The 23,115-nt window shown below is 41.3% G+C and overlaps 1 protein-coding gene across 2 annotated transcripts in view; it reads right to left on the bottom strand.

Moving 5' to 3' along the window:
• ADAMTS17 (ADAM metallopeptidase with thrombospondin type 1 motif 17) overlaps positions 1 to 23,115 on the bottom strand; it is a 188,806-nt gene that overhangs the window by 73,206 nt on the left and 92,485 nt on the right. For both annotated transcript variants that reach the window (XM_086471601.1, XM_086471602.1), the window contains exons 9-12: positions 22,349 to 22,489; positions 20,829 to 20,979; positions 6,501 to 6,602; positions 4,656 to 4,801 (exon numbers count right to left, since the gene is read on the bottom strand). In XM_086471601.1, the coding sequence (XP_086327727.1) occupies positions 4,656 to 4,801; positions 6,501 to 6,602; positions 20,829 to 20,979; positions 22,349 to 22,489 (540 nt within the window). The remainder of the gene's footprint in view (positions 1 to 4,655; positions 4,802 to 6,500; positions 6,603 to 20,828; positions 20,980 to 22,348; positions 22,490 to 23,115) is intronic.

Raw genomic sequence — 23,115 nt, 5'->3', positions numbered from 1 at the left:
ATGGAGCAGGTTAATGATTGAGAAAGTGTGGAGAGAATGTGTTCGTGTGTACTGGCAGTTTCAGAACAGGACTTGAAGCAAGGCACTCCCAAACTTCGGGTTCTGCCTTGACATCAGGCCTGAGCTCTGACTAACTTCTCCTGTGACTTGGGACAAATTTGGTAACTGACAGTGACTTGTGAGGGTTAGGCTTTGGAAGGTGCGCTGAGCATGACACCTAAAGTCTAAGTATTATTTGTATTTGCACAGTCAGGCAGTTCAGAACATAATTTGATTTCCATCACAAATACCAAAGTTAAGTGTTTATATTCTTAATGGGGAACCTAGAAGCACCAAGGTGACGTTACTGTGCCCAGGATCACGCCAAATACCCACGGCAAAGGCAGGCAACCCAGAATGTTTCACCTTTTTCTTCCCACCATTTGCTTTTCCCCTTGCCTCAAACACTCTTAACAATGCAGACACAGGAAATGTCTCTTCAGCACATCCTCTGAGATTCTGCAGCAGTTTGAATCGAAAATAGCACAGAAGTAGCTATAACCTGTAAGTAAGGTGTCCAGAAACAAATCTGTGCAGCAGATAATCTCTGTCCATGAAAACCATGCTATTTTACACGTTTGGTTTTTTAAACATGCAGGAAAGGCCTCTAATCCAACACCAGGATTAAGCACCTGCAAAATCTATTTATTCTTATTTATGATTCCCCAGAGAAGGAGGAAAACTCAAACTCTCAACAATAGCCTATATTTTATTTGCAAAACAAAACAAAACACAAAATAAAACTCCAAATAAGCAAAAGACTTAGACATCCTAACAGATAATTTCTTTAGCTACTTGCTGATACTCTCCTGAATTTGTTGCATACCTATCTCCACAGCTGTAATGAGCAAAGACAGATGAAGTCTTGTTCTTACTTTTCTTTAACAGATGGCTACAAAAAGCAACTCCAGCCAAATTCCAGTTTTTAGCACTATGGCAGTTCATTCCAAAAGCTTCCTCCCCCTTCCCTCCCAGAAAACCAATGAACATCAGGTTGTATCACACAGCTAATTAGAAACCAAGGCCCTCATTGTATATCATTTGTGTCAGTGGTCCTAGCAAGAGCTGCCCTGTTAATCTACACACTGGCTATAGGGCTGGGTCCTTCATTTCCCAGCTGTGCTGGACTTGATGAATTCAGCATTCAGTGCAACAGAAACATTTGATTCTGCACAGAAGAGGTTTATGCCAAATTTCAGCCTAGATCAAATTTTTACAGTAGCTCCATTAATCCCAGAGTGTTTTGGTTTTGTTTTTGTTTTTTAATGGAACTGCTCAGCTCCAACGACACTGTAACATCATAGAGAGTCACCAGAACAGCCTGAACGAACGCCTGCTTGCACTGCTAACACCTCTGCCACAGACACGTGGAAGGCAGCAGATGTGCTGAGACTGATGCAGAAATCTTCTGGGAGGATTATGTCTGCTGCCTTAGACTGGATGAGACAGACGCTCAGTCCAGATGACTAGAAGCATGACATGGGCTTCCTCCCACATGAACCCTGCGCTCACATAAAGACATCAGATACACAAACTTTGGTTTGAGAACCATCTCTTTGGCTACAGCTAAAGAGATGTAGCCATTGGACGTAAGTGACTCTGTGCATATTTGGGTGTACTTGCACCGGGAAAACAAAAAGAAGAAAAAAAAACCAAAACAAAGCAGCCAGAGTACCAAAGAGTGCTCTCTCGAAAGCAGGGTATCAAGCTGATGGCCACGGAACTGGAGGCACAGCAGGACTGCTATTCACTGTGCTCATCAGCAGTTGCTTTGGCTTTAATCTTAAGATATCATTAACTTGTGAGGGCCTTTCTATGAGTTTGCCAATGCAGAATGGAAGCAAGCAGCTCTCGCTGTTGGTAATAATGGTCACTGGCAATAATAAAGTAATAGCCAAATCCACTAGGAGACAGAGACTTCCCAAGCACCCACCACTCCCAGTCAGTGGGAGCTGTAGGAACGTAGTGCCTTTTGGCCTGCACTCCTCTGCTCGGTCCTTCTGCAGCCTGACCTGTCTTCCCTTTCTAATTAAGGAATAAAATGAACTGCCTCCTCCTGATGTATTTTCTGCCAAAATTAGAGTTGCTTGCACTCATCACTCACAAAACAACAGAGCATCCTACAGATCTGGGGATGTTTCTACTCCCAGCAACCCAACAGAAAGTAATATAACCAACAAGACCTTCCCACCTCAGCTCTCCTCTGTTCAACAGCATCACACTTCATTTGGTAGTATGTTGCTGCTTTCTACTAGACTAACTCCAGAAAAACACTAGTGGAATATACAGTGTCTGTTCAAGGGGTTCAGGAACAAGCAGATGAACAGACATGGAAAGGCAGACAGCAAAATGGACATGACACAGTTCTGCCACGCTGATTAGGTTCTGTTACTGTTTGGGTAAGGAATGCAGAATTACTGACAGTAATCTTTTACTTAACTGATCTCTGCAATAGAGTTCCAGTATTACAGGCCTCTTGGCAAGTTTAAACAAGATACTGAGGGTTTTCATCATGCAAGATGAAGGAAAACAGTGACAGTCACTCTCTCTGGTCTCCTACAAACGGTTACCTAGCACTCTTTCATACAACTTTCTTCTGCTTCTTTCCATTTTTATGGCTTCATCCTTGTCTCCCTTCCACTTTTCCAAATGCTGAGGCCACAACTTTGGGCATCATCTCTATCAGATTCTGCAAAAGAATCTGAAGGGAAAGATCCCTGTAATCCTAGGTCCCAAGCCCTGTATAATGTGAGCTCTAGCACTGCCTGGGAGTTCCAATAAACACTATAATTCAAGCCCACCCTGACTCATGCCTGAAACAGTGACTGTGTGAGATCTCCTGGTAGACAACTTCACGACCATCTTCCACTGCATTTATGGCAAGAGAATCCACCCAGTAATGGGACTGAAGAAATTAAAGCCCATTTATACCTTAACAGTTTTACATGACAGGAAGGGAGTGGAGAAGATCTCATTCTGATATTCTCTTTTAGCCAGTGGTTTTCTCTTCAATCCCACTGCACAACAAAGCCTTGACAAGAACACAGGGCAGTTCAACTCAAAAGTCTGCACATGCAAACTGGCTCATGACACACTGCCTTACAACCATTTGGAGGCAATGCATGCAAATACTCAGAGAAATTACAGAGAAGAAAAACCAAATCAAACAACGAAGCAACTGGTTTAAAAATACTGATAGTCCCACAGGCTCAAAAGTCAGCTGGCAGGAGTAGAGATTCCAGCTAAACAAAAAAAATACCCAAGACCAAATATATATAAAATAAAAGATAAATCCCTTAGCCAATATTTTTGGACAGTGAATAAACCAGCTGCAGAAGTGGGCCGATGCCAGGAATCTGAAGCAAAAGAAGATCACGTGTGTATCCCCAGCCAAGAATGTATATGAGCAAGAGAATTTTAAATTCAGTGTGCAATCTTGGAGGGAGCATTTCCTGTAATTTAAGGAACGATGATGAATGGATTTAGGTTGGTCAGCACTGTGTTTTTTGTAGCTGACAGCAAAGAAACCAGCTCAGTCCCTTGTTCAGGAAAACGAGCTGGTAAAAATGAAGCCTGGACACTATAGACATGGAATTGCAGTTCAGCATTATTTAAGGAGAGGAATAAACAAATATATCCCTTTCACATGAATACAGCTCAGCAGCAGCCAGTGTGTGTCTATCCATCATCCAGACATGTCTTCAAAGTGACTATGTTGCTAGGCAGAATTTCAGCCCCTATTTAAAAAGAAAAGTTTCCTGTGCTTTGTCTGTGGAGAAAATCTTAAAATATGAATAAAGTTAGAGATACACAACTTGGAGGGCTGCTCTCAAGATTGTGAGCACCCTCACTCTTCTCAGAAGTTATAATGCACACAAAGAGGGGTGGTCAGTTAAATGGCCACCATGGTAACATGGTCAGGCCTCCCATAAGAAGAAAAGACTTCCAGATGTGCCTCAGCTGACCTGAGGGATGAAGGAGGGCACATGGGAGATAACAACACTTACATTTCTTCACGAATCAGAAGAAAATCCAAGCCCAAGCAGAGAGCGTAGGTTTATTTGTAATCACTGTGCAGGAACCAAACAGCACCCACTGCACTCTGCGTGCAGGACAACTTTCCTTTTCGTATGCAGCACGTCCTGATGCACAGAACATCTCAGGGTGCTTTACCAACTCAGCTGTGTGACACTATGACCACTGTCAGCCATTCTGTCGCTTCCCAAGCCCAGAGCCAGCACTCCCTGCAAAACCGATCTCTCAGACATAATTGGCTCAGATACGTAGATCCAGATCAACCCCTCCTCATTCACTGCAGTGCTGGAGAGGAGACACAGCACCGGTTTTTCTGCCAAACTGCACGTTTTTAATTCAATTGTATCTATGTTTGGATCATTGCAATGGGCCGCTTCCAATGGTAACCCTTCAAGCCACTTCCACAGAACCTGCTTCACTTGGAGTCACTCCAGGATTTTGACCTGGCCCTTCCGCTTGTGAACAAGAAATCTCTCATGTCCTCTGCACAGCTCTGCTGCCCGTTTCTTCCCTGTACCCTTGCAGCAAGGGTTGTCCAAGTGCTACATGCAAAAAGAAATCAGCACAACGTGAAGACTTACGGGGGATTGTCACATTTCCGCTGTCTGAATCGCACTCCCGTGCCACACGTCCGGCTGCACATGCTCCACTGACTCCACATGCTCCAGTCTCCATCAACATGCTCAGGGATGGGAGTTTTACTGACGCACTCCCCAGCTCGGCACCACTGAAATGCAATTGTGTTAGCACAGGCTGGAAAGAAGCCGTGATCTTGCAAACATTCCTGCACAGGTGGACCTAAAAGGATGTCTGAGAGATTACAACAGGCCCATGTTTAAGCTTCTAGAGGTCCAAGGCTTCAGTGAGATGGAGGTCAGAGGAGGAGAAAGTGAGGAGGTGAAACACAGAAATCTAAGTGTCACCTTCAACACACCCCTGAAGGGAGTTCTGTCGTTAAAAGCAATAATCACAGAACTGAGCCCCTCGCTTTATAAAGCAGATAATTATCTAAGCGCTAAGACTTAAAGCCACACTCTTCACAGAAACTGAGTCCAAGAAATTATACCCCAAAGCAATGTCTTCATCAGCAGTATTCCCAGTATGTACAAAATAATTGAGGTATTTTGGACCTAACTTGGCTAAAGCACCAAACAACCTTTGATTCTAATAGGTTGTGCTGGCTCCTGACCAAGCAGCAAACTTGGCCTATTCTCCTGCTCGGTGCAGGATATGATACAGTAAGCACTGCTAAGTGGTCTTATGAAAGAATCACCAGGACTCCTGCAGTTAGAAAAAACATGTATCTAAAAATCTTTTGTCTCAGTTTCCTTGTCATACTTTCCAGGATCCAGCTTCTCTTGTCATTGTTGATCTTTATTTGGAAGCAAAGAAAAGTTATCTAATCTTTGATTTTAGCAAAAAACTTTTTAATTTTACCCTTTCTTATCTCCCCAACCATACAACATATAAAAATATCAGAATCCAACACCAGTAAGGGGCTGGCAGTTACCAAACCACCCAAGTTCTTTTGTAGCCTAACAAGTTATCAGCCGCACTGGGAGAACCAACCACATACATTTATGAACCACATAACCCCTAGCACAGCCCATCTCAGGGGTTAAAATGTTCACCTAAGTCAACTTCTGTTAGCACAGTAGGTCAGCTGGGAGGCAGCAGCTGAGCCTCAGTAACTCCCACCCTTATGGCACTGAATCCCGTTACTGGTCTGTTGATTTTCACTGGAGGGAGATACACTAATCTGACAGCTTATTTTGTGTTTCTTGTAACAATTTTCTACATCGACCTGGACTCTGGAAAGCCTATATACGCCTTCGTCATCTGAGCATATACACACAGTACAGTAAATGATACTTCAAAAATAACTGAACATCACTGTATTTGAGCTCAATACATTTTGAGCTACTTTTAGAAACAAAAAATTTTTAAGCGGCCTCTTTTTCTTCCCTCATCTTTCTCCACTCCCCGAATGACAACCTAAATGCTCTCCACACTTTCTACCCCAAATATAGCCAAGCACATTACTACCTTAGCTTACACTGAAAAAACACCTCACTCATGAAACACTGCTGGCAGTGATGGACACAAGGGACAAGAGCAGCTACTACCTAACGTGACTCACGGGGTACTCAGTCTGTGCACTCAGCAGAGTGAGGCATGGGGGTTTCCTGCCGTGTTTGTAGGATGCCCAGACCACAAGAACTTGACTACTGAGGTCTCCAGAGGCTACTGAAATACACGTAACAAAATCAGGAAGACTTAACCCAATCCAGCTGTTAATTGAGCAGTTTCTGTAACAGAATCAGTATAAAATACGGGTTTATGGTAAACACTGAACATCTTGGAAACATTATTCCACAGACAACGCTGGAAAAAACAAAGTGACTGCTACTGAGCATTTTGATTACCTTGTCTGCGCCACATTCAGTGCCATCCAGAGGGGGGTCCAACTTTGTTTTACAGGATGTGTCTCCTTCCACCAGGCACCAGAGCCCAGCACACATCAAATGCTGTAATCACAAAGCAACGAGGTACAGTTATTACTTTTGGAGATGTCAGCTGTCATTATGGGATACACTTCAAAGCTCAGGCAGTCTTTCTCAAGTGAATCCAGAGGCATCTAGTTGGTTTGGAAGCAATTATTTTTTAAGGATAGATTGGCATTAAGTGGTGGGGCTGGAAACATAAAAGAGATTGATGGGTGCCATTGTCAGGAACAAAACCCACCCAAAACAAGAAGTGCATTATTTAAACAGGTTTCTTTTCACAAGAATAAATCTGGTCTATTAAAAAAGAATCCTATATGAGAGGCCAAGATGGATGCTTTGGAACCATGCCACATGCTTAGATATCCAAGCTGCTTAATTATTTGTATTTTTAAAAAGATACTCAAATAACAGTCAGCCCTGCTGGAGCTGGTGGTAGCTATAAACAGCAGCGACAGCCCTTGGCAGAAGAAGATCTTAAGGAGGAATGAGAAAGAGGAAAGGATTTCACGGTGTGCTGTAAGGCAGAGGAGGAGCTTGGTGACAGGCAGGACAAAGTTAGTAAAGGTTTGGTGGTGAGAAGTAGCTGCTAGAGACCAATGTGCTAGAGAAGGTGAAAAGTGAGATGTGAGGGCAAGAGCAGCAAGAGGCACGGCACATCTCGCTACCAGACTTGAAACACATTCTGGCTATCATTACTCAACACTGCTGCTCTGCTCAGCCAATGTGTGTTGCAGGGATATTAATGCTGACCGCACCTGCGTGATCTGTCAGATCAATACATTTTCAGAATTTGAGAAAAAGAACCAGGAAAAGGGGCCTTCACATCGTTAACATTTTCCACGGCATCCACCGTGCTTTGCATTCCATGAAAGTGGATGATTTCAATACAGTGCTACAGATCTGAGTACCAAAAAGAGAAAAAGAAGAGTTACATTTCTTTCCACTATTGTTCACGTTTCAATGTAATGGTAAAAAGATGAGAAGCTTGACTCCAGTGCCAGCTGGTCTTGTCAAGATTTATTGCACCTCATTAAACAGTTGAGTCAACACGCTTCAACCTTATGGTTCTTCCACAATGTAATGTAAGAGAGACTGTGGGTGCATGTGTGTTTTGTGTACATACATGTTGGTATGTCTATATAAAATTGATCCGTATGGCAAAGGATGCAGATGAGATAAATCCCAATATCAAGAGTGATGATGTAGAACATACTGAAACAAAATAGTTATCGCAGCAGTATCTGCATCCTGTTTTATTTCCACATTACTTTCTGGGAAGAGGACTTTGCCCTATTTAAACCAAAAGAACAATCACAAAAACTAGAAGCAGACGGCACAATTCAGCAACATCTGTATTAACCACAACACAGAAAGTCATCTTCAAACAAACAAACAACAGCAAATACACCAGGGAAGCCTAAATCAATGAATTTTCAAGACGTTTTCCCTGAACTAATAGAGCATATGGGAAAACATCAGACTTTAGTAATTGTGACTAAATGACTGTGACCAATTAGTGGTTTACCCACAGCTCTGAAAGCACTTAAGCACCAATTAGCCATGAGGACATCACATACTGTTTTACAGATAGGTATACTGAGGCAGAAGAATTGACAAGCCAGATTTCAGAGCATACGGAGAGACCGATTGTTCCATACCGCAACTCCCAGACTCTCAAAACCTCACCTTCCCTGGAGAGGACTAAAATCAAAAAGTATATCAATTAACTGTCCACAAGTGTTACAGAAAGAAGACTAATCTAGGCAATAAACCACTTAAACTGAAAAAGCTTTTCCCCAAAATGTCAAACTTACATCTGTGAGAGGATGCTCGTTTTCCTCGTTGCAAAGCTACAGCACCCTCGCATCTGGTTTAACTCACTGGGATCTAAAGGTGACGGGTTGTTCTTTATGTTAATGCTACACATATGACTGATTGAAAAGGATTCAATACCAGTTAGAATGTGTTAAAAGCATGTCACAGACCGAAGTGGAAGGTATCACATGAGGTTCCAGCCATAGTGGCAGGTCATGCTACATGTAGCTACAGGACACACGCAGTCCATGAACACGACAGACTTGCTAAACTCTAACAGCTTCTTTGCCGTTACAAATAACTGTATGGGTGACCTATAAATGTTGTTACTGTTAAGGCAAATTCAGGAATTATTTGATAATCTGGCCTCTCTCTTCTCCCTTGATGGCTGCAGACAGTAATTTTGTGAAAGCAGTACCAGCAATGCCTCCTCCCAAACTGTAGCTGAGGAATACTGATACATAAAATGAAGGGAAGCTTCAGGGATGAAGGGTACAGATAACAAGTATTTCCACTTTTCTAGGCTTTAGCCCCCCTCTTACATACAGCCACAAAGCCTCAGAGCAGAGTGTGATGAGAAACCCTCCACCTGATCCTTTGAATGACCCAGACAGAAATTTTGCCCCGTGGTTCCAGAAGGAAACCCTCTGCTTCTGCTTTCTGTCAGAAAGACACCCTGGCTGAACATGTACGGGAATTCACTACATCCCTAAAGTGGTTCTAGACACATATGAGCACCATCGCTAAATATCTGTGCATTATGCAAGGAGGCCCGTCAGTATTTGTTAAGCTTCAGCTTCAAGTCCCTGGATCATAAGCTGCATGTAAATTAGTCAGGGTTAAATTCTCCTCTTTGATGTAAAACTGGGAGGAGGAAGGAGGGGGTGGCGTGTGGAAACAGAAAGTCGTAGAAATGAAGCAGCTTTTTGTACAATTTTGGTTGCCAACCAGAATTCCTCCATAGCCCACAAGAACGTGGAAGGTGATAAAGCCAGCTAACATGCCCAGGTATGAGCCTCAAACAGGTGTGTCTCTACCAGCAGAACCACAGAACTGAGTCCAGCCTATGGATACAGCAGGTCCAAATATTCCCATACATGTGTGTATGTGTATATATGTATGTACATGTTTGTGTGTATATATACATGTATACACACACACACATTTATAGGGAGATAAATAAAGGAAAAACCTCTCTTAGCCACACCAACCTTACTGAAATTTCCCATCTTTGAGGTATGGAAAACATAGGATTTTTATAGTATCCCTGTGTTTGATTCAGAATATTAAATGCAAAGCATATTTCAGGAAACAGTTACAGAAAAATCTGGTAACTGCGCTTCAGCTCTGTGTTCTACTGCCATACCACTACAAAGCTCAAACCCTCATTAGTGCAGTCCCCCGTATTTAATACAGCATTCAGATACCCCAGCAAAGATTAAACCATCAGCTTGTATGTTCCCAAGATGTTTTATCATGTTAATAGCTCATTTCAAAAGAGATCATATATCCTCAGCTACAATAGAACCCCAAACAAAAATCCCCATTAAACAGTCCTATAGCTAACCAGTCACAGTGGCTGACTTTTTAATAGTTCAATAGTCAGCTTTGTGGGGAAATATCAAAGTGAGAAATGGCAGGACTTGAAAGGAAGTTGCTTGTATACGAGTGGCAGTTCAGAGCTTACACTGATACAGAAGAAGCCATCAAAAGAGCTGTATTACTGCTAATTGTAAATTCAGCAAGCAGCTTTTAGATGGCAGGTCTCTGCCTGCAGAGCCTTCCCTACAGCGTTCAAGAAGTGCCAGTTAGGATTTTCCAATGATAGATATTTTTCACTGGAAAAATATTGATTTGTTGAAACTGTCTGTAGGGAAAGGTAATCTTTGGATCAGATCCCAGTTTGAAATATTTCCAAGAGCAAAATAAAATGAAAAAAATGAGATGGTTGCTGAAAAGTAGTATTTCAATAAAAATTACCTTTTTTTTTTTTTTCAAAACTGAAATGCTTATTCAACTGAACCTTTATGGAATTTATACAGACAGAAAATAAAATTATAAAATTGAAATAAAAATGGAATATTTATCAAGATGAAAGTTTTAGACTCTCAAAAACTCCTGGAAGAGAGGAGAACTTGTCTGCACAGCTGTTAAAAACCAGTCCTGAGAGAGGTCACAGTCCGGAAACTCCCAAGCTAGGAGATATCTGCTCAGCAGGTGAACGACGCTTCCGATTACAGGCATTATAACGGCGTCTGTTTGAGAAAGGGGCCTTACTGTGCCAGGTGTTTTCTCTTCCTCAAAGAACTTCCAATCTAAACAGACTCCTGGGAGCTTGGGGATAAAGAAAGCTTTATCCCTCTGTTAGAGGTGGCAAGGTGAGGAACAGAAAGAGATTAAATGTCTGCTGGGAGACAAGCAAAAACGCTGCTCAGAGCTCTGCAGTCCCCTGCTCAGTGTCACAGCCACAGGCTCACATCGCCTGCTCTGGCTAAACTTCAGGGTAAAACCAGAAACAACTCCTGGGATACTCCCAGGAACATGTCTGGCTGTGGGCCTTCCCACCTTTCACAGCTTTTCATGCTTTTTCACAGCACACACTGTTTCTGAAAATGTTTACCTTACATGTAACTCCATCCCACACGTGTGCCAGCACAGACTCGCAGCGTGTGAAGCGCTACGACCGCTCACATGCGGCTCTAGGGAAGCAATCTATTTTAGGTTCTTTAACTCAGTGCTGCAGCTGGAAATGGGGAGAAGCCAGAATTAATTTAGCCAGCTCTTTGCCCACAGGCAGTAAGTCTAGAGTCTGCTAGTTTCCGGGTTAGCTATTGCATCACCACTGTTACTAAAATCAGCATGATTCGGCCCAATGACCTCATATGGTCTCAGTGAGAAGAAAGGGCTCACAGTACTTCCCCATCTCAAAGCCTCAGACTATTACCTACAAGGGGGAGCTTCCAAATCTCCAAAGTGTAAAGAGAATCCAATGAATAAAGATGTCCTTCCCACCAGGGAACAACTCTAGAGAAGGTTGTTCCTTCCTTGCACATTCATTCCCTCAACAGAAACACTTACTTCTCCTGAGAATGAATTTGTTCCTGCTGCCTATTGCCCCCTGGAAAAAGGAACTTCTTATTTCTAGCAGCAGAATTAAACCACCATGAAACCAATTTTGCTGTCAAAATGAGGGGATTATGAGGGAGGACTTAGAAAGAGTAAACATCCTTAAGGAAGAGGAGCAAGAGACCACATAACACGCAGGCATGCTTACAAATAGGCTGGCTTTCAATGAAGTATCAGATCTCTTTTATTTTGCCAAGGTTTTGGCTTGGCATATAGCTAACCGTGACAGAAAACATGCTTATAAACAGAATTCTAATTAACACCTAGTAAGTACAACAAACACACAATTTACACTCGCTTTCCTGTTCAAAATACTATGTATACGCTCTTAAAGCCTCACAGCATGCTTCCGAGGAGGAATTCTTTACACAAGGTGAGAAAAAGCAATGCCCCCAATTTCTGCACTGTCGCTGTCTTTAATTTTGGCTGTGTAAGCAACTGACAATCTACAATGGATCACCACAGAGGTGAGCACTGCTGTTTGCCACCCTCGTTAGACAGAGCTTCTTGCTGTTGAAAACCAGATGAAAAGTGCTCAAAATTGGAATCCTGTGAAATTGGAAGGCACTTTTGAAAAGGACCCATGTGCTGCCCCAGACAAGGTAACTGTGAGCTTGGATACGTGTATCCGGCTGCTGACCATTCTCTAGAGCTGATATTCCAAGGAACAAGTGGTAGGTCTAATAGTGGAAGTATCTGTCTTTCTGTCCAAATGACAGACCTGATCCAAAAGCCAAGGGGAAACTTGAGAAAGAATCACAAGGACCATCCTACAATATTCAGGCAACAGTTAATACCCACTAACATCTAATTTTAACAAAACTGGGCAACAATCCCACAAATTCGTAATGCGCAATTCTATTCATTAATGACAAAGAAGAATGGATCTCTCTACTGACGGACAGAAAGCATCTCAGCCCATATTATAAAAAATAATCATATAATCTTCGTAGATGCAACTAGAAAAGGTTTCTTAGAAAACATTTCCCTATTTTCATTATCTGGTGACCACCTTGTTTCTTCAGAACATACACAAACACATGTGCACAGTATGCTTTTTAGATGAACAGGACCAATAACCTGCCTGCTTGGAACCAACAAACCAATTTAGAGTTGATTCCCACATATATTAGTTTTTTCATCAATGTATCTCCAGTAACTCAATGAACGGCCTCTTCAACCACACTCGTTTAAGTGGAAAGTCACCAACATCAGACACAAGTGTATAAAATCAAAAAGGTTGTTTTAACTCTTGCGGAAATGGCCCTTGACAGTTAAAGAACTCTTAAGGAAATGGTCCTTGAGAGTTAACTGCTTTCCGGTGCTACTCTTTTCCTTGTAGAGCAGTACAAAGAATTCAACATAGTCATTTCCGAGATTTGTTAACGTTCTGTGTTAAAGAAAACAAAACAAACTGAACCCAGCAAACACGAAGGGTGTCACACTGGGTTTGGTTCTCTGAGCTGGGTGGCTTGATACGCATTACTCCAACTACCAACACAGGCATCCCATATGAAACGTGCCCTTATATATACGGAGTGATACCAAGAGCTTTTCTAACCTCTAATTAAAACCTAAGAATGTTTCCCCTTAGTCTTTCTGGGAGAAAGACAAAACATGTCAGCTTCCAAAACAGTAACTTATCATGACACACTGCTCACCATGGACAGATTTGGATGCCTAAGGTCCGAATAAAATTAACTGGTTACAATCTTCAGTCAAACAGCCTTTCTAACAGCAGATGAAAGCCAAAGGGTTAGAAAAATCCAGAGCTCTCATGTTTTGACCATGTTAGCAAAAGCAAAACCAAACCCAGGCTATTCAGGAGCTGCCCAAAACACACTTACAGACAGGAAGGTGAGCCCTGACCTTTCTAGAGACGATGCAGCAGGGACCTTTTGCCAAGTGTGCCATCACCTCTCATAGTAAAACTGCTCCTAGGGCTGTATGAATGGCTCTGCGGGATAGATGGTAAGAGAGAAACATAAAAATTCTTCTTTTGAGAGGCTTTTGGCCTCCTGCAAGCTCTTCACTCTTTCCTATGAGGAAGTTAAACTGGAATTAATTACTTTTACATTGCAAATATGCAATGCAGTATCTGGAAATTGTTGCAATCTGGGAGAGATACAAGAAACCAGTATTTTGAGAAGTGAAGAGTGGTTTGGGATGCCTGACTGGAACTACTTCAAGGAGGGCAGCCTTTCAAAGCTGGTAGAAGTCAGGGCTTCTGGAAAAACATGCAGCTTCCCTGAGACTCAAAATCAGATGCTAAAAAATGGACACATTCAAACACATTACTTCACTTGAAAATCAGGAGGACTGAACCTCCTGAACATGCATCAGGATGAAAGAAAAACTGACAAAAGCAGCAATGGCAGGGATAATGCACAGAAGTGCAAATGTGAAGGGCTAGCAATGAATCTGGTCACAAGCAGCTCAATAAACAGGAATGGATCCTGCCAGACAAGCAATGGAAGACTCCCGTGCTGCCAGAGAAGGTACAAGTGAGTAGAAACACTGGGGTTTTAACTGCACATTGGGAAGCAAACAATGGAATAGATAAAGACTGTCTCTAGTTTTAGCAATGTCTGGTGCTCCCAAGGCAAACTAAATGCCTTCTCCACTGTCTAAAGTATTTCTTTGCAAACCACTAGTTCTATTGCATTTTTTCACGTACCTGGAATTAAAGTAATAGTCAAAAGAAAGAGATTGGAAAGATAGCAGTAACGAGACCGCAAACTAATTTTATGGCAAAGGAGCCTATGCTAAATACTAATCTTTTCAGTGCCTTTAGGGCATCCATGAAACTAGCTCCTGTGGGTCTATAATTCATAGAGACACAGAAATTCAAGTAGAAAAAGATAAGCTTTATCCACTTTACTACAACACACAATTCTTTCTCGCCGTATGTGCTTTTCAGCTTTGCTGAGCCCGGTTTTCAGCATCTTAAATGAGAGAACACAACCGTATATGTTACATCAGCTGAAGAAGTCATGGAAGTATCTTTATGTCGTCAAACTTGGAAAAAGTAGAGATAGGTGGTACAAGGCACTGGAACAGAGTCACTCCTTTGAATTAAACAGTAGAATTTTTGTACTTTGGCTTATTACCAATTTCTACCTCAGTATGCTTAAAAGAGCTGTAACTAATCAACTATGTCACAACCACAGCAGCTATATTGGCATCGTGTTGTACATGCCATGTGCAAAATGCTGCTCTGAGGTTCATACCAGAAGAAAAGGCTTATGAGTTCACAGTATCGTGCTGTAATCTAGCTCAGGAGAAGATATCTGCCCATGATTAAGGTAGGGCAAGAGCTTCAGGCAAGTTTCATAATCAACCTGATCACTGCCATCTAATATTGTGTTTGCAACTTAGAGCCTAAAATGCTCTTGAAGTGTTTTGCAGATGGGAAGTTCCCAGAAGGCCAGTGGGAGAGGTCTGAACGCCCTTCAAGCTCGTTATACACTATTTTCAGGCTGATACTCAATCGTATTTTGGCTAATTTCGTTAAGTTCAAACTTCAGCTGTAGATGCCACATCACAAGGCTACACTAATTCTTTCTCCCTCCCCTTGTGTCTTAATAAGGAATGTAGGATTGCCAGGCTCAAGTGCTTGATTCTTAATAGACACTCTGTATTATTTTTAAGAGTTTATTATTTTTATATTCTTAAATTTCCACATTGTATTTTTATAATTTTATTTTGGTTCCCCTCTCTCTTTTTATTTTTCTTTAAACCACTGCACCAGAATGTGTTTTGACCATCTTCCAAACTGAAACACGTACAAAAATTTCTGAAGCATTCCAATAATTGTAAACTGGGCTGTGCTGCCCAGGCAGGAACTCTGCTTCTCTCTCTTTCTTTCTCTCTCTTAAACAAAAAGTATTTCCACTGAAAATAAAGAGAAAAAGGTCTTTTTGCAACATACAGAAGCAGTGAAATAGGACACTTCAGTTTCATATGAAACAGGCAGCGTGCAAATAGTCTGAATTTTAACAACCTACATTAGGAAAACTATAAAATACAGTATGGCAATTAAGTAACTCGTTACTTTTACTTCTAAAAAAGAAAATCTTCTGATTTTATTTTAGAATTGCCAGGCTTCTATCCTGCAAGCCTCAATAAAGCCAAACCCATTCTCTTCCAGATTTATTATTATTATTATTTTTACACAGAAGCTAAAGTGTGTAACGGAAAATTATGTAGACAAAGTCCCTGTTGTACAGAAAATGACAATGCAACCTATTATTTTCAGGATAAATCAGCTCTCAGTCTAATTACCATGTTCTTGTAAATATTCTATACATTACCAAATCTTAGAGCTTACTATCATTGTCTGGATCTTGCAAATGACCTTGGAAAGAAAAAACAGACAGAGGCCCATTGATTCCCATGCATGGAGTCCAACAGTCCACTCCGCCAGTCTCTTTGCAAGATCAAGACCACAGAGACACCCACAATTGCTTAATTATATTCACCACCATACCATCAAATATGAAAACTGAAGGAATATTTAAAGTCCACTTGATTATTACAACTGTTGCTTTTCCTTTACTTTGTTTTTTGGTTCCTCTCCCCTGCCATTTTAGCCCAGAAATCTAGTCAGTCTCCTTCGGCTTGCAATCAGCTTTGCCCTCTTGTTCTGTGCTGCTGCTCTGTGGCTTGTAGATACTGGGAGATACCTATATTTGTTAAAAAACAACTTGAACTTAAGAAAAAACGGTAGAGCCAGTTCTAGCTGCTTCAGTTTTCCTAAAAACAGTGTCCTGTCAAAATCCCCATTCCCAGTTACATCCAAGTTAACAGTGTCCCTTTTTCAGAAAAAAACCCTCTTTGTAGCAATGCTAATCTCTTTCCACATGCCATTTTAGCCTAAGCACAGTTTTGACTCAAAACAATACTGAAAGATAATGGTTATGTAAAAACCCGCAAAAATGTGTTAATAATAAATAAGCCAAAAGGCATATAAAACAAAAAGCCAAACACTGGATACAAGAGATAGAAATCACATTTTTTCCATAAATATGATTTCAGTGCAAAAGCCGCTGTTCGTAGGCATGCCAGTCTGAAAAATAAACCCAGTGTTCTGATTAAACACACAGCGTATTGTCATGCGAGGTTAGGAACAATGCGTTTTTACGCATTTCTGGTGGAGAAACATCATCTCTGCTCTGCGAGAGATTCAGCACAAACCATCTGTGCCGTTCCTCTCCCTGACAGCCCTGCTAAATAAAGGGGCCAGTAAAGAGTTAAAGTCTGCTCTCTGCACAAGCCTTCATCGTTTGAGTGCGGTTGAAGCTTCTTGTTTCCTCTCGCGTAGGGGTCAAATGAGCTCAGAATACTTGATTCGTAGCACAGCGTGGATCTGAAGAGCAGAGGTCAGACAGGTTGACTTTCCTGTAATTGCACAACCTAGCACGTTAGCCCTGGACTCACGTCAACGTTTAGCAACCAGAACCCCAAAGGATCTCCGTGTTTGGGGTACACTGCTAACGCGCTATGCAGTGTCAGAGGTGCATTGCTGTCTAGTTTTTTTCTGCAACTCCTATCATCATTTTGCTCAGAGATTGATAATGACATAGTCATCTATTTAATTTCTGCTAAAAGCAACTTACCTCCCTCAAAATAAAGATCGTTGTGCAAATACTTAAGTGGGCCAAAAGCTCTTCTAGGACTGCAAGGGGCACAACCGTACAACGTCCCACCTGCAAGTGGGCAGCATGTCTGGTATGCCAGAAGCACACTCGTATGTCCTGCTAGATAAGCATTCTCACTGATCAGACAATGCCTAACATTTGGGCAAGATTAACAGAAAACACTATGTGAAAGCACTTTTGATCCCTTTGCATATTACCAGAGAAAAGTATGTAACTTAGATGTGAAGGGGGAACTACTGAATCACCTTGAGATATTCATTATCACGTGTGAAATCACCTCACTTGAGAACCGCCCAACTTCTATTTCCTTATTCAGTTCCTCAGATCAAAACTGATTCTTCCACGGAGCCATGAAAACATTTACTTCCCCGATGATGAGCAAAGACTCGCCCATCTAATACTCAGGTTAAAGTTAATTCAAAACCAGACACCTGGATGTATCTCAAACGATAAAACGATAAGCAGAGCATGCACCAAAGTGGACTTGCATTCCCTCAACGGGCTGGCAGGTAATCTTTCAATTTATTATTCATGCAGTATCATAATAGAAACCGTGCTTTTCAGAGAAATAGAAATTGATTGTTCCCTGCCTAACAAGCATCCAGCCTAAAAGCCTGATTCCACAGCTCCTTAAAGAGGTGACACGCACTAGCAAATCTTACCTAACATCAATGTCACAGAATCAGATCCTATATTACACATGGTGGAGGTCATAGATTACAACGATAGGCTATGATTAAGGTGACTATCATATACTTACGCTGTTAATTAGTTCATTTAAAAAAAATTTAGTATATTAAAATGTAGATGCAGTGTCCAAGCAAATTAAAAAGGAAGGTCAAGAGGTGTACCGTATGTAAAGCGGAGCCTACCTCATATGTTTTCATTTTTGTTCTGCAGATTTGGAGCAAAATAGCTTCAGGATAGCTGGTATGGCAAACTTATAATTCTGTGAGCTACTATTTTGTACTAGGGCATCTAAGTTATCATTAAAAACAAACACGGAAGAACAACTTTGGAGCTGCAATCTGAAATACCTAGATAAGGTTGAATATTCATGGATTAACTATCTAGCTGGACCAGCGTCTGAGGCCCAGGCACTGCCAAGCATTTAGGCACCTGACTCTGTGAAGGCAAAGGAGATTACATTCCTTTAAAAATTTGGGCTTTGATGCCTTTAAGGGAAAGAGCTTACTGCACAGAAAGTATCTGCAGTTTCTCAAAAATGTCGAAATTTTGGATTCGTCTAATCTCTGAAATCTGCTCTACAACCAAATTGTATGGTCTTTCTGAATATAGGTCCTCTAGTTTGCCTGATGTAATTACGCAGCTCAACTATCTCCAACAAAATGCTATAATCTAACTCTTCTATTAAATAAGAAAATAGACAGTAGACACATGTAATCATAAAAAGATTGAACAGGCTCATTTCCTGAAGTTTATTTCCTTTTTGTAACAAATATTTACTGTCAAATGTTTATTACTTTTACATTTGGATTTTTTTAATACTTTATTGAATTAAAAATACCACATTACCATTGGCTAAAAGAGGAGACAGCTGTATTTGCCAATAATTTCTACAGCTAATGCCAATGACTAGTGCCAATTTTTTTTTTGGTTCATATTTTTGTAGACAGCTTTGAGACTTACGATACAAGCATTCTGCAGATGAGGCATGAGAAACACAAAGGTGAAAAGAACACAAACTTCGAAGGTTTAAAAACTAAAACTGATCATTTCCTCTAAAGAATTTCCTGTCGTTGCCTTCAAATGCCAATTCAGAGTAGCATAACAGGATGCAAATATTTACTTAATGGCGTGTGACATAATTGATCCAAACTTTCACAGTGTGAATGCTAACTCTTAACACACATCTGTAACAGAAAAAGACTTCTAAATAAGTGATTGCAAAATGTTTTTAATCTGCTGAAGTTCTACAAGGCTTTTCATTAGAAAATACTAAAGTCCTCACAAAATAGGCTTTTGTTTGGGACATACTGAAGGAATGATGGAGGAAAAAAGCACAGTTTTCACTGTGTTCTAAAGATGTCAAATAACAAGACTGGTAAAAAATCTTGGGAGACACAACCACCTGCTGTCTGTATCTCACAGAGAAGAACAGTGCCTGTTGGCTTGTTATTCTGGCAAGCAGCTTGTCCCTGAAGCAATTCCAGACTGGACATGCAATTTCTGCATGAGAACTGCTGACCACCTACCAGTAGGCTGACATTCTCATTAGGCACTGGACTATCCAGAAACAGAATGTTTCCTAACTCAGCAAGGGAAATTGCAAATATGTATTCCAACAGCAGTCAAGCTCGGCTGGGTGACACCCACACAAGTGGAAGAACTTGAATCATCCTGGGTAGATCTGGGGTTTTCTTTACAGACCTATATTCTAATACTTCACTTCCAGTACAGTAGTCCTGGTGGTCTGCATTTTCTTGATGGAGCTGGAAAATACAACCTACCCAGATTCTTTTCTTATTGTTTTATATTAGCTAGTTTCCAAATCCAAAATAAATAAAACAGCAAATGTGAAACTAAGAGCACGTTCCCAGGACTTGCACGTGTTCAACAGTTTTAGTAATTTGGCACTTAGAAACCTCAGTTATCACTGATTATTATTTTCTTTGTTAACACTGATTTAAGATCCCAAGATTGTGCAGAATGGGAAAAAGGGGACAACTGAAAAATACAAATGGCTAGTTAATGACAGCAAGAAACCTGGCTCTTTGTGCCTGTCTATATAGGACAGAATGCTGCCAGCTGGTGCTGGTGACAGGACACAGTGCCTCATGACTTTCTTCTGGATAGCTCCAAGGCCACTCTGGAAGTAAGCAGCATTTCTCTAGTCTCTATCTAAAGTGGGATGCAGACAAGCTCTGGTCAGAATGAAGACATCGAATTATATGCAAGACCTTTGGAAAAGTTTGTCTAAATTCCACAGGACAAGTCAGACAGCCTCATCTCAAATATGACCTACTTCTGGAGACACCAAAAATCGTTTTGATTTCCATTTTGTCAACCAGCCATGTGATACAAGCCATTTTGCACCCAAATTCCAACTAAACATCACGTTGTTTAGAAAACACACAGGAAGGGGCCTGTGTGATTCTGCACAAATCTCTAAATGGCCTCATCAAATAAGCAGTCATTAACATTTCCTTGGCACAGAGTTAGAGTCAGCTCCTAAGAACATTGTAGCTGTCTGAAGGTGAGGTCTATTGAAAGATCCAGACAGTCATCTAAGCTGACTCTGTGCAAGCAGGCAAGCATTCTTGTGAGAAGAGACTTTCACCTCAGCTGAACTTCCAGCAAAACAATCTCTACTGAGTACTTTAGCAAAACAGTGTCAAAAGGGAACTGTCCCTAAATTAAGACCAAGTATGAACAAAAGTTTTACTGAGTCTGCTCTAGATTAACAGGACCAGTGCAGGGAAAGGAGGAGGACTGCGTAAGTATATTCTGTTGACATGAAGGCCAATGGGAGTTTGACTGCTGACTTTGTCTCAGCAGTGCTCAACAGACTGAAAATCCCATTACATAGTTCTGAGGAAAGTACAGACTCCTTTTCTTCCCCAGTGCTTGACCGCTTTATTTCTACTTCCCACCTTGTTTTCAGGTACCCCCCATGAGCTCTTACCTCCATATTCTTACAGAATGTAGCATTGGTCCCAAAAAGTATCTGGCACTGTTCATCGGCACTGTAGTGCATTCCAGGCAGCTTGTGAGGGAGCCGCACCGCGTATTGGCTTCGGGGGTCGGTTACCAGCAAACAGGTGCTGACCTTGGACCTGTGGAGTGGGAGAATTAAATATGCCTTTAAGGGAAAGCACCTTTGAACTGGAGTGTTAGATCACTGCTGTAGAGAAGCTGTTGTCCTCTTTTCAACAGGGAATCTGATGACCTCCTGTGAAACTGGTGATTTTTCCCAGTATATACCTGGAAGCCTTCTAAATCATTGAAACCTATGGATAGAAATGTCCGTGGGAACTCATCCCTGGCCCCAGGCCTCAGGGCAGAATCAACTATATTCACATCATTCTGGGTTAAACATTTGTCTAAACTATTCCTGAAAGTCTGATGGAGACTCAGTTCCGTCCCCAAGCTATCTAGTCCAAAGCTTCAGTGACAGTTAGAAAGGCTTCTCTCCTGTCTCACCTGAATCCCCCTAGCTGAGTTTTAGGACCTTGATTTATTTTCTTATCCATCATACATATAAAGGAAAGATTTTTCCCTTTGCCTTTGTAACAATCTTTTACAAATTGGAATATCACTTTGTCATCTCCCCTCTATCACGGACCAGAGTGAGTTCATATGCAACTTCTTTTTCAACTTCATGCTTTTAATGTAACAGTAGATATCCCATTTTCTTTCATTATTTTCCTTTCTCTCCCACTTCTAATACCCAGAGTGGGGAATTTTCCATGCTGAACCCATTTCTAGCAACAAAAGCACTGGCCACTGTGCCAGACACTGTTTGTCAGAGAGCTGCACTGTAGGTTTAAGACCACAATTACAGAGTTCAGACAATTCCAGTGCATTCTATAGTACATGAGACTTAACAAGCAGCAGGGCAGAAATCCTTCCCAAACTGTTGAATATGATGAACTGAAATATGGATGCAGTGGGAAAGAAGTTTATAGTGAACTGTTTAAGACCAACACTCACTGAGGAGTGAGAAAACGCATCAGAATTACCTCCAGGCAAGGTAAAGTTTCCATAAAATAAAAGCTATTTAAGAACAATAATGACAGACAGTAAAAGCCACAGCACAAAGCTGGCAGCACACTTCAGTGAAGATTTTTTCAGGCCACCTACACACGGATTTCTGTCATTGCAAACACGAAGGGCATTTTTGGTAAAATGAAGGTGATCTGGGATCACTGTACACTGACAACTGCACATGCACATTTGTAAAATGAAGGTGATCTGGGATTGTTTTTAAGAAGCTATCAGTACTCTGACAACTCCACATGCACAGCACACAAACTGCAAACCTCAGTTTCAAAGGGGCTACTGTAATGGAGACAGATTCAAACTTGCACACCCTAATGGCATATGCACACGTGGTTTTTTAAGGAAAACTGTTAGACTTTCACTTTCAAGTAACACATTGGATTCTTGACTGACATGGTTTTTTATAATGAGCACAATCCTTACTTTAGGAAGTTTTCAAGGTCATCGCGGCTGCATGAAGACCAGGAAAGGTCACTTGGGTTCCTGCCCTTCACCCATTCTCCAGACATAATATGAGACCTCCCTGCGCAGGGTTGATGGTCATCATCATGGCTCATTCCCATGCTGTTTGATTAAAACAAAACAAGACAAAAATCCTATTAAAAAAAAAAATCCTCATTTCCCATCGGACTTAGTATTGACACTCTTAGCAATTAACAAGTCGAAAACAGGCTGCACATTTAACACAGAACCATTGACCTACTGCTCTGGGCACCTGTTTCATGAATAATCTATAGGTTCCTTTAATATATCCATTGCCTTAACTTCACAAAGGTTTTAGTATTTGTGAGTTTGAAGCCTTTAAATGTGCTTCTAATGGACTTTCCTACCAGGAAATATAACTATTTGAGGGTTCATGAGACATGAACCTGGAGAAGTGATGTAGCACAGCTGAAGCATATCTGCTAGAATATCAAAGCCAGTATTTATTGAAAAATCTGGATTGCTTTCTCAAATCTAGTGGATATGGTCCGTACCAAGAGAACACTCACCAAATTAATAATAGAGAAGGACCAATTTTCTTGCGTCAGTGTGAATTTGGAATAACTCTACTGTTAGGAAAAACATTTCTCTAAATTTGTGGCATTGTACAATCTCTCTCTCATCTAGTTTTGAAGCTCATCCTTCTTTGAGTGGTGGGCTGGATCAGATGACCTCCAGGGGCCCTTCCAGCCAAAATTAGTCTATGA

Source organism: Leptosomus discolor, chromosome 11 (genome assembly GCF_034619465.1).
Source record: "Leptosomus discolor isolate bLepDis1 chromosome 11, bLepDis1.hap2, whole genome shotgun sequence".
NCBI classification, from domain to species: Eukaryota; Metazoa; Chordata; class Aves; order Leptosomiformes; family Leptosomidae; genus Leptosomus; species Leptosomus discolor.
The sequence above is the reverse complement of the archived record's forward strand: the minus strand, read 5'-3'. Positions and strand labels throughout refer to the sequence as shown.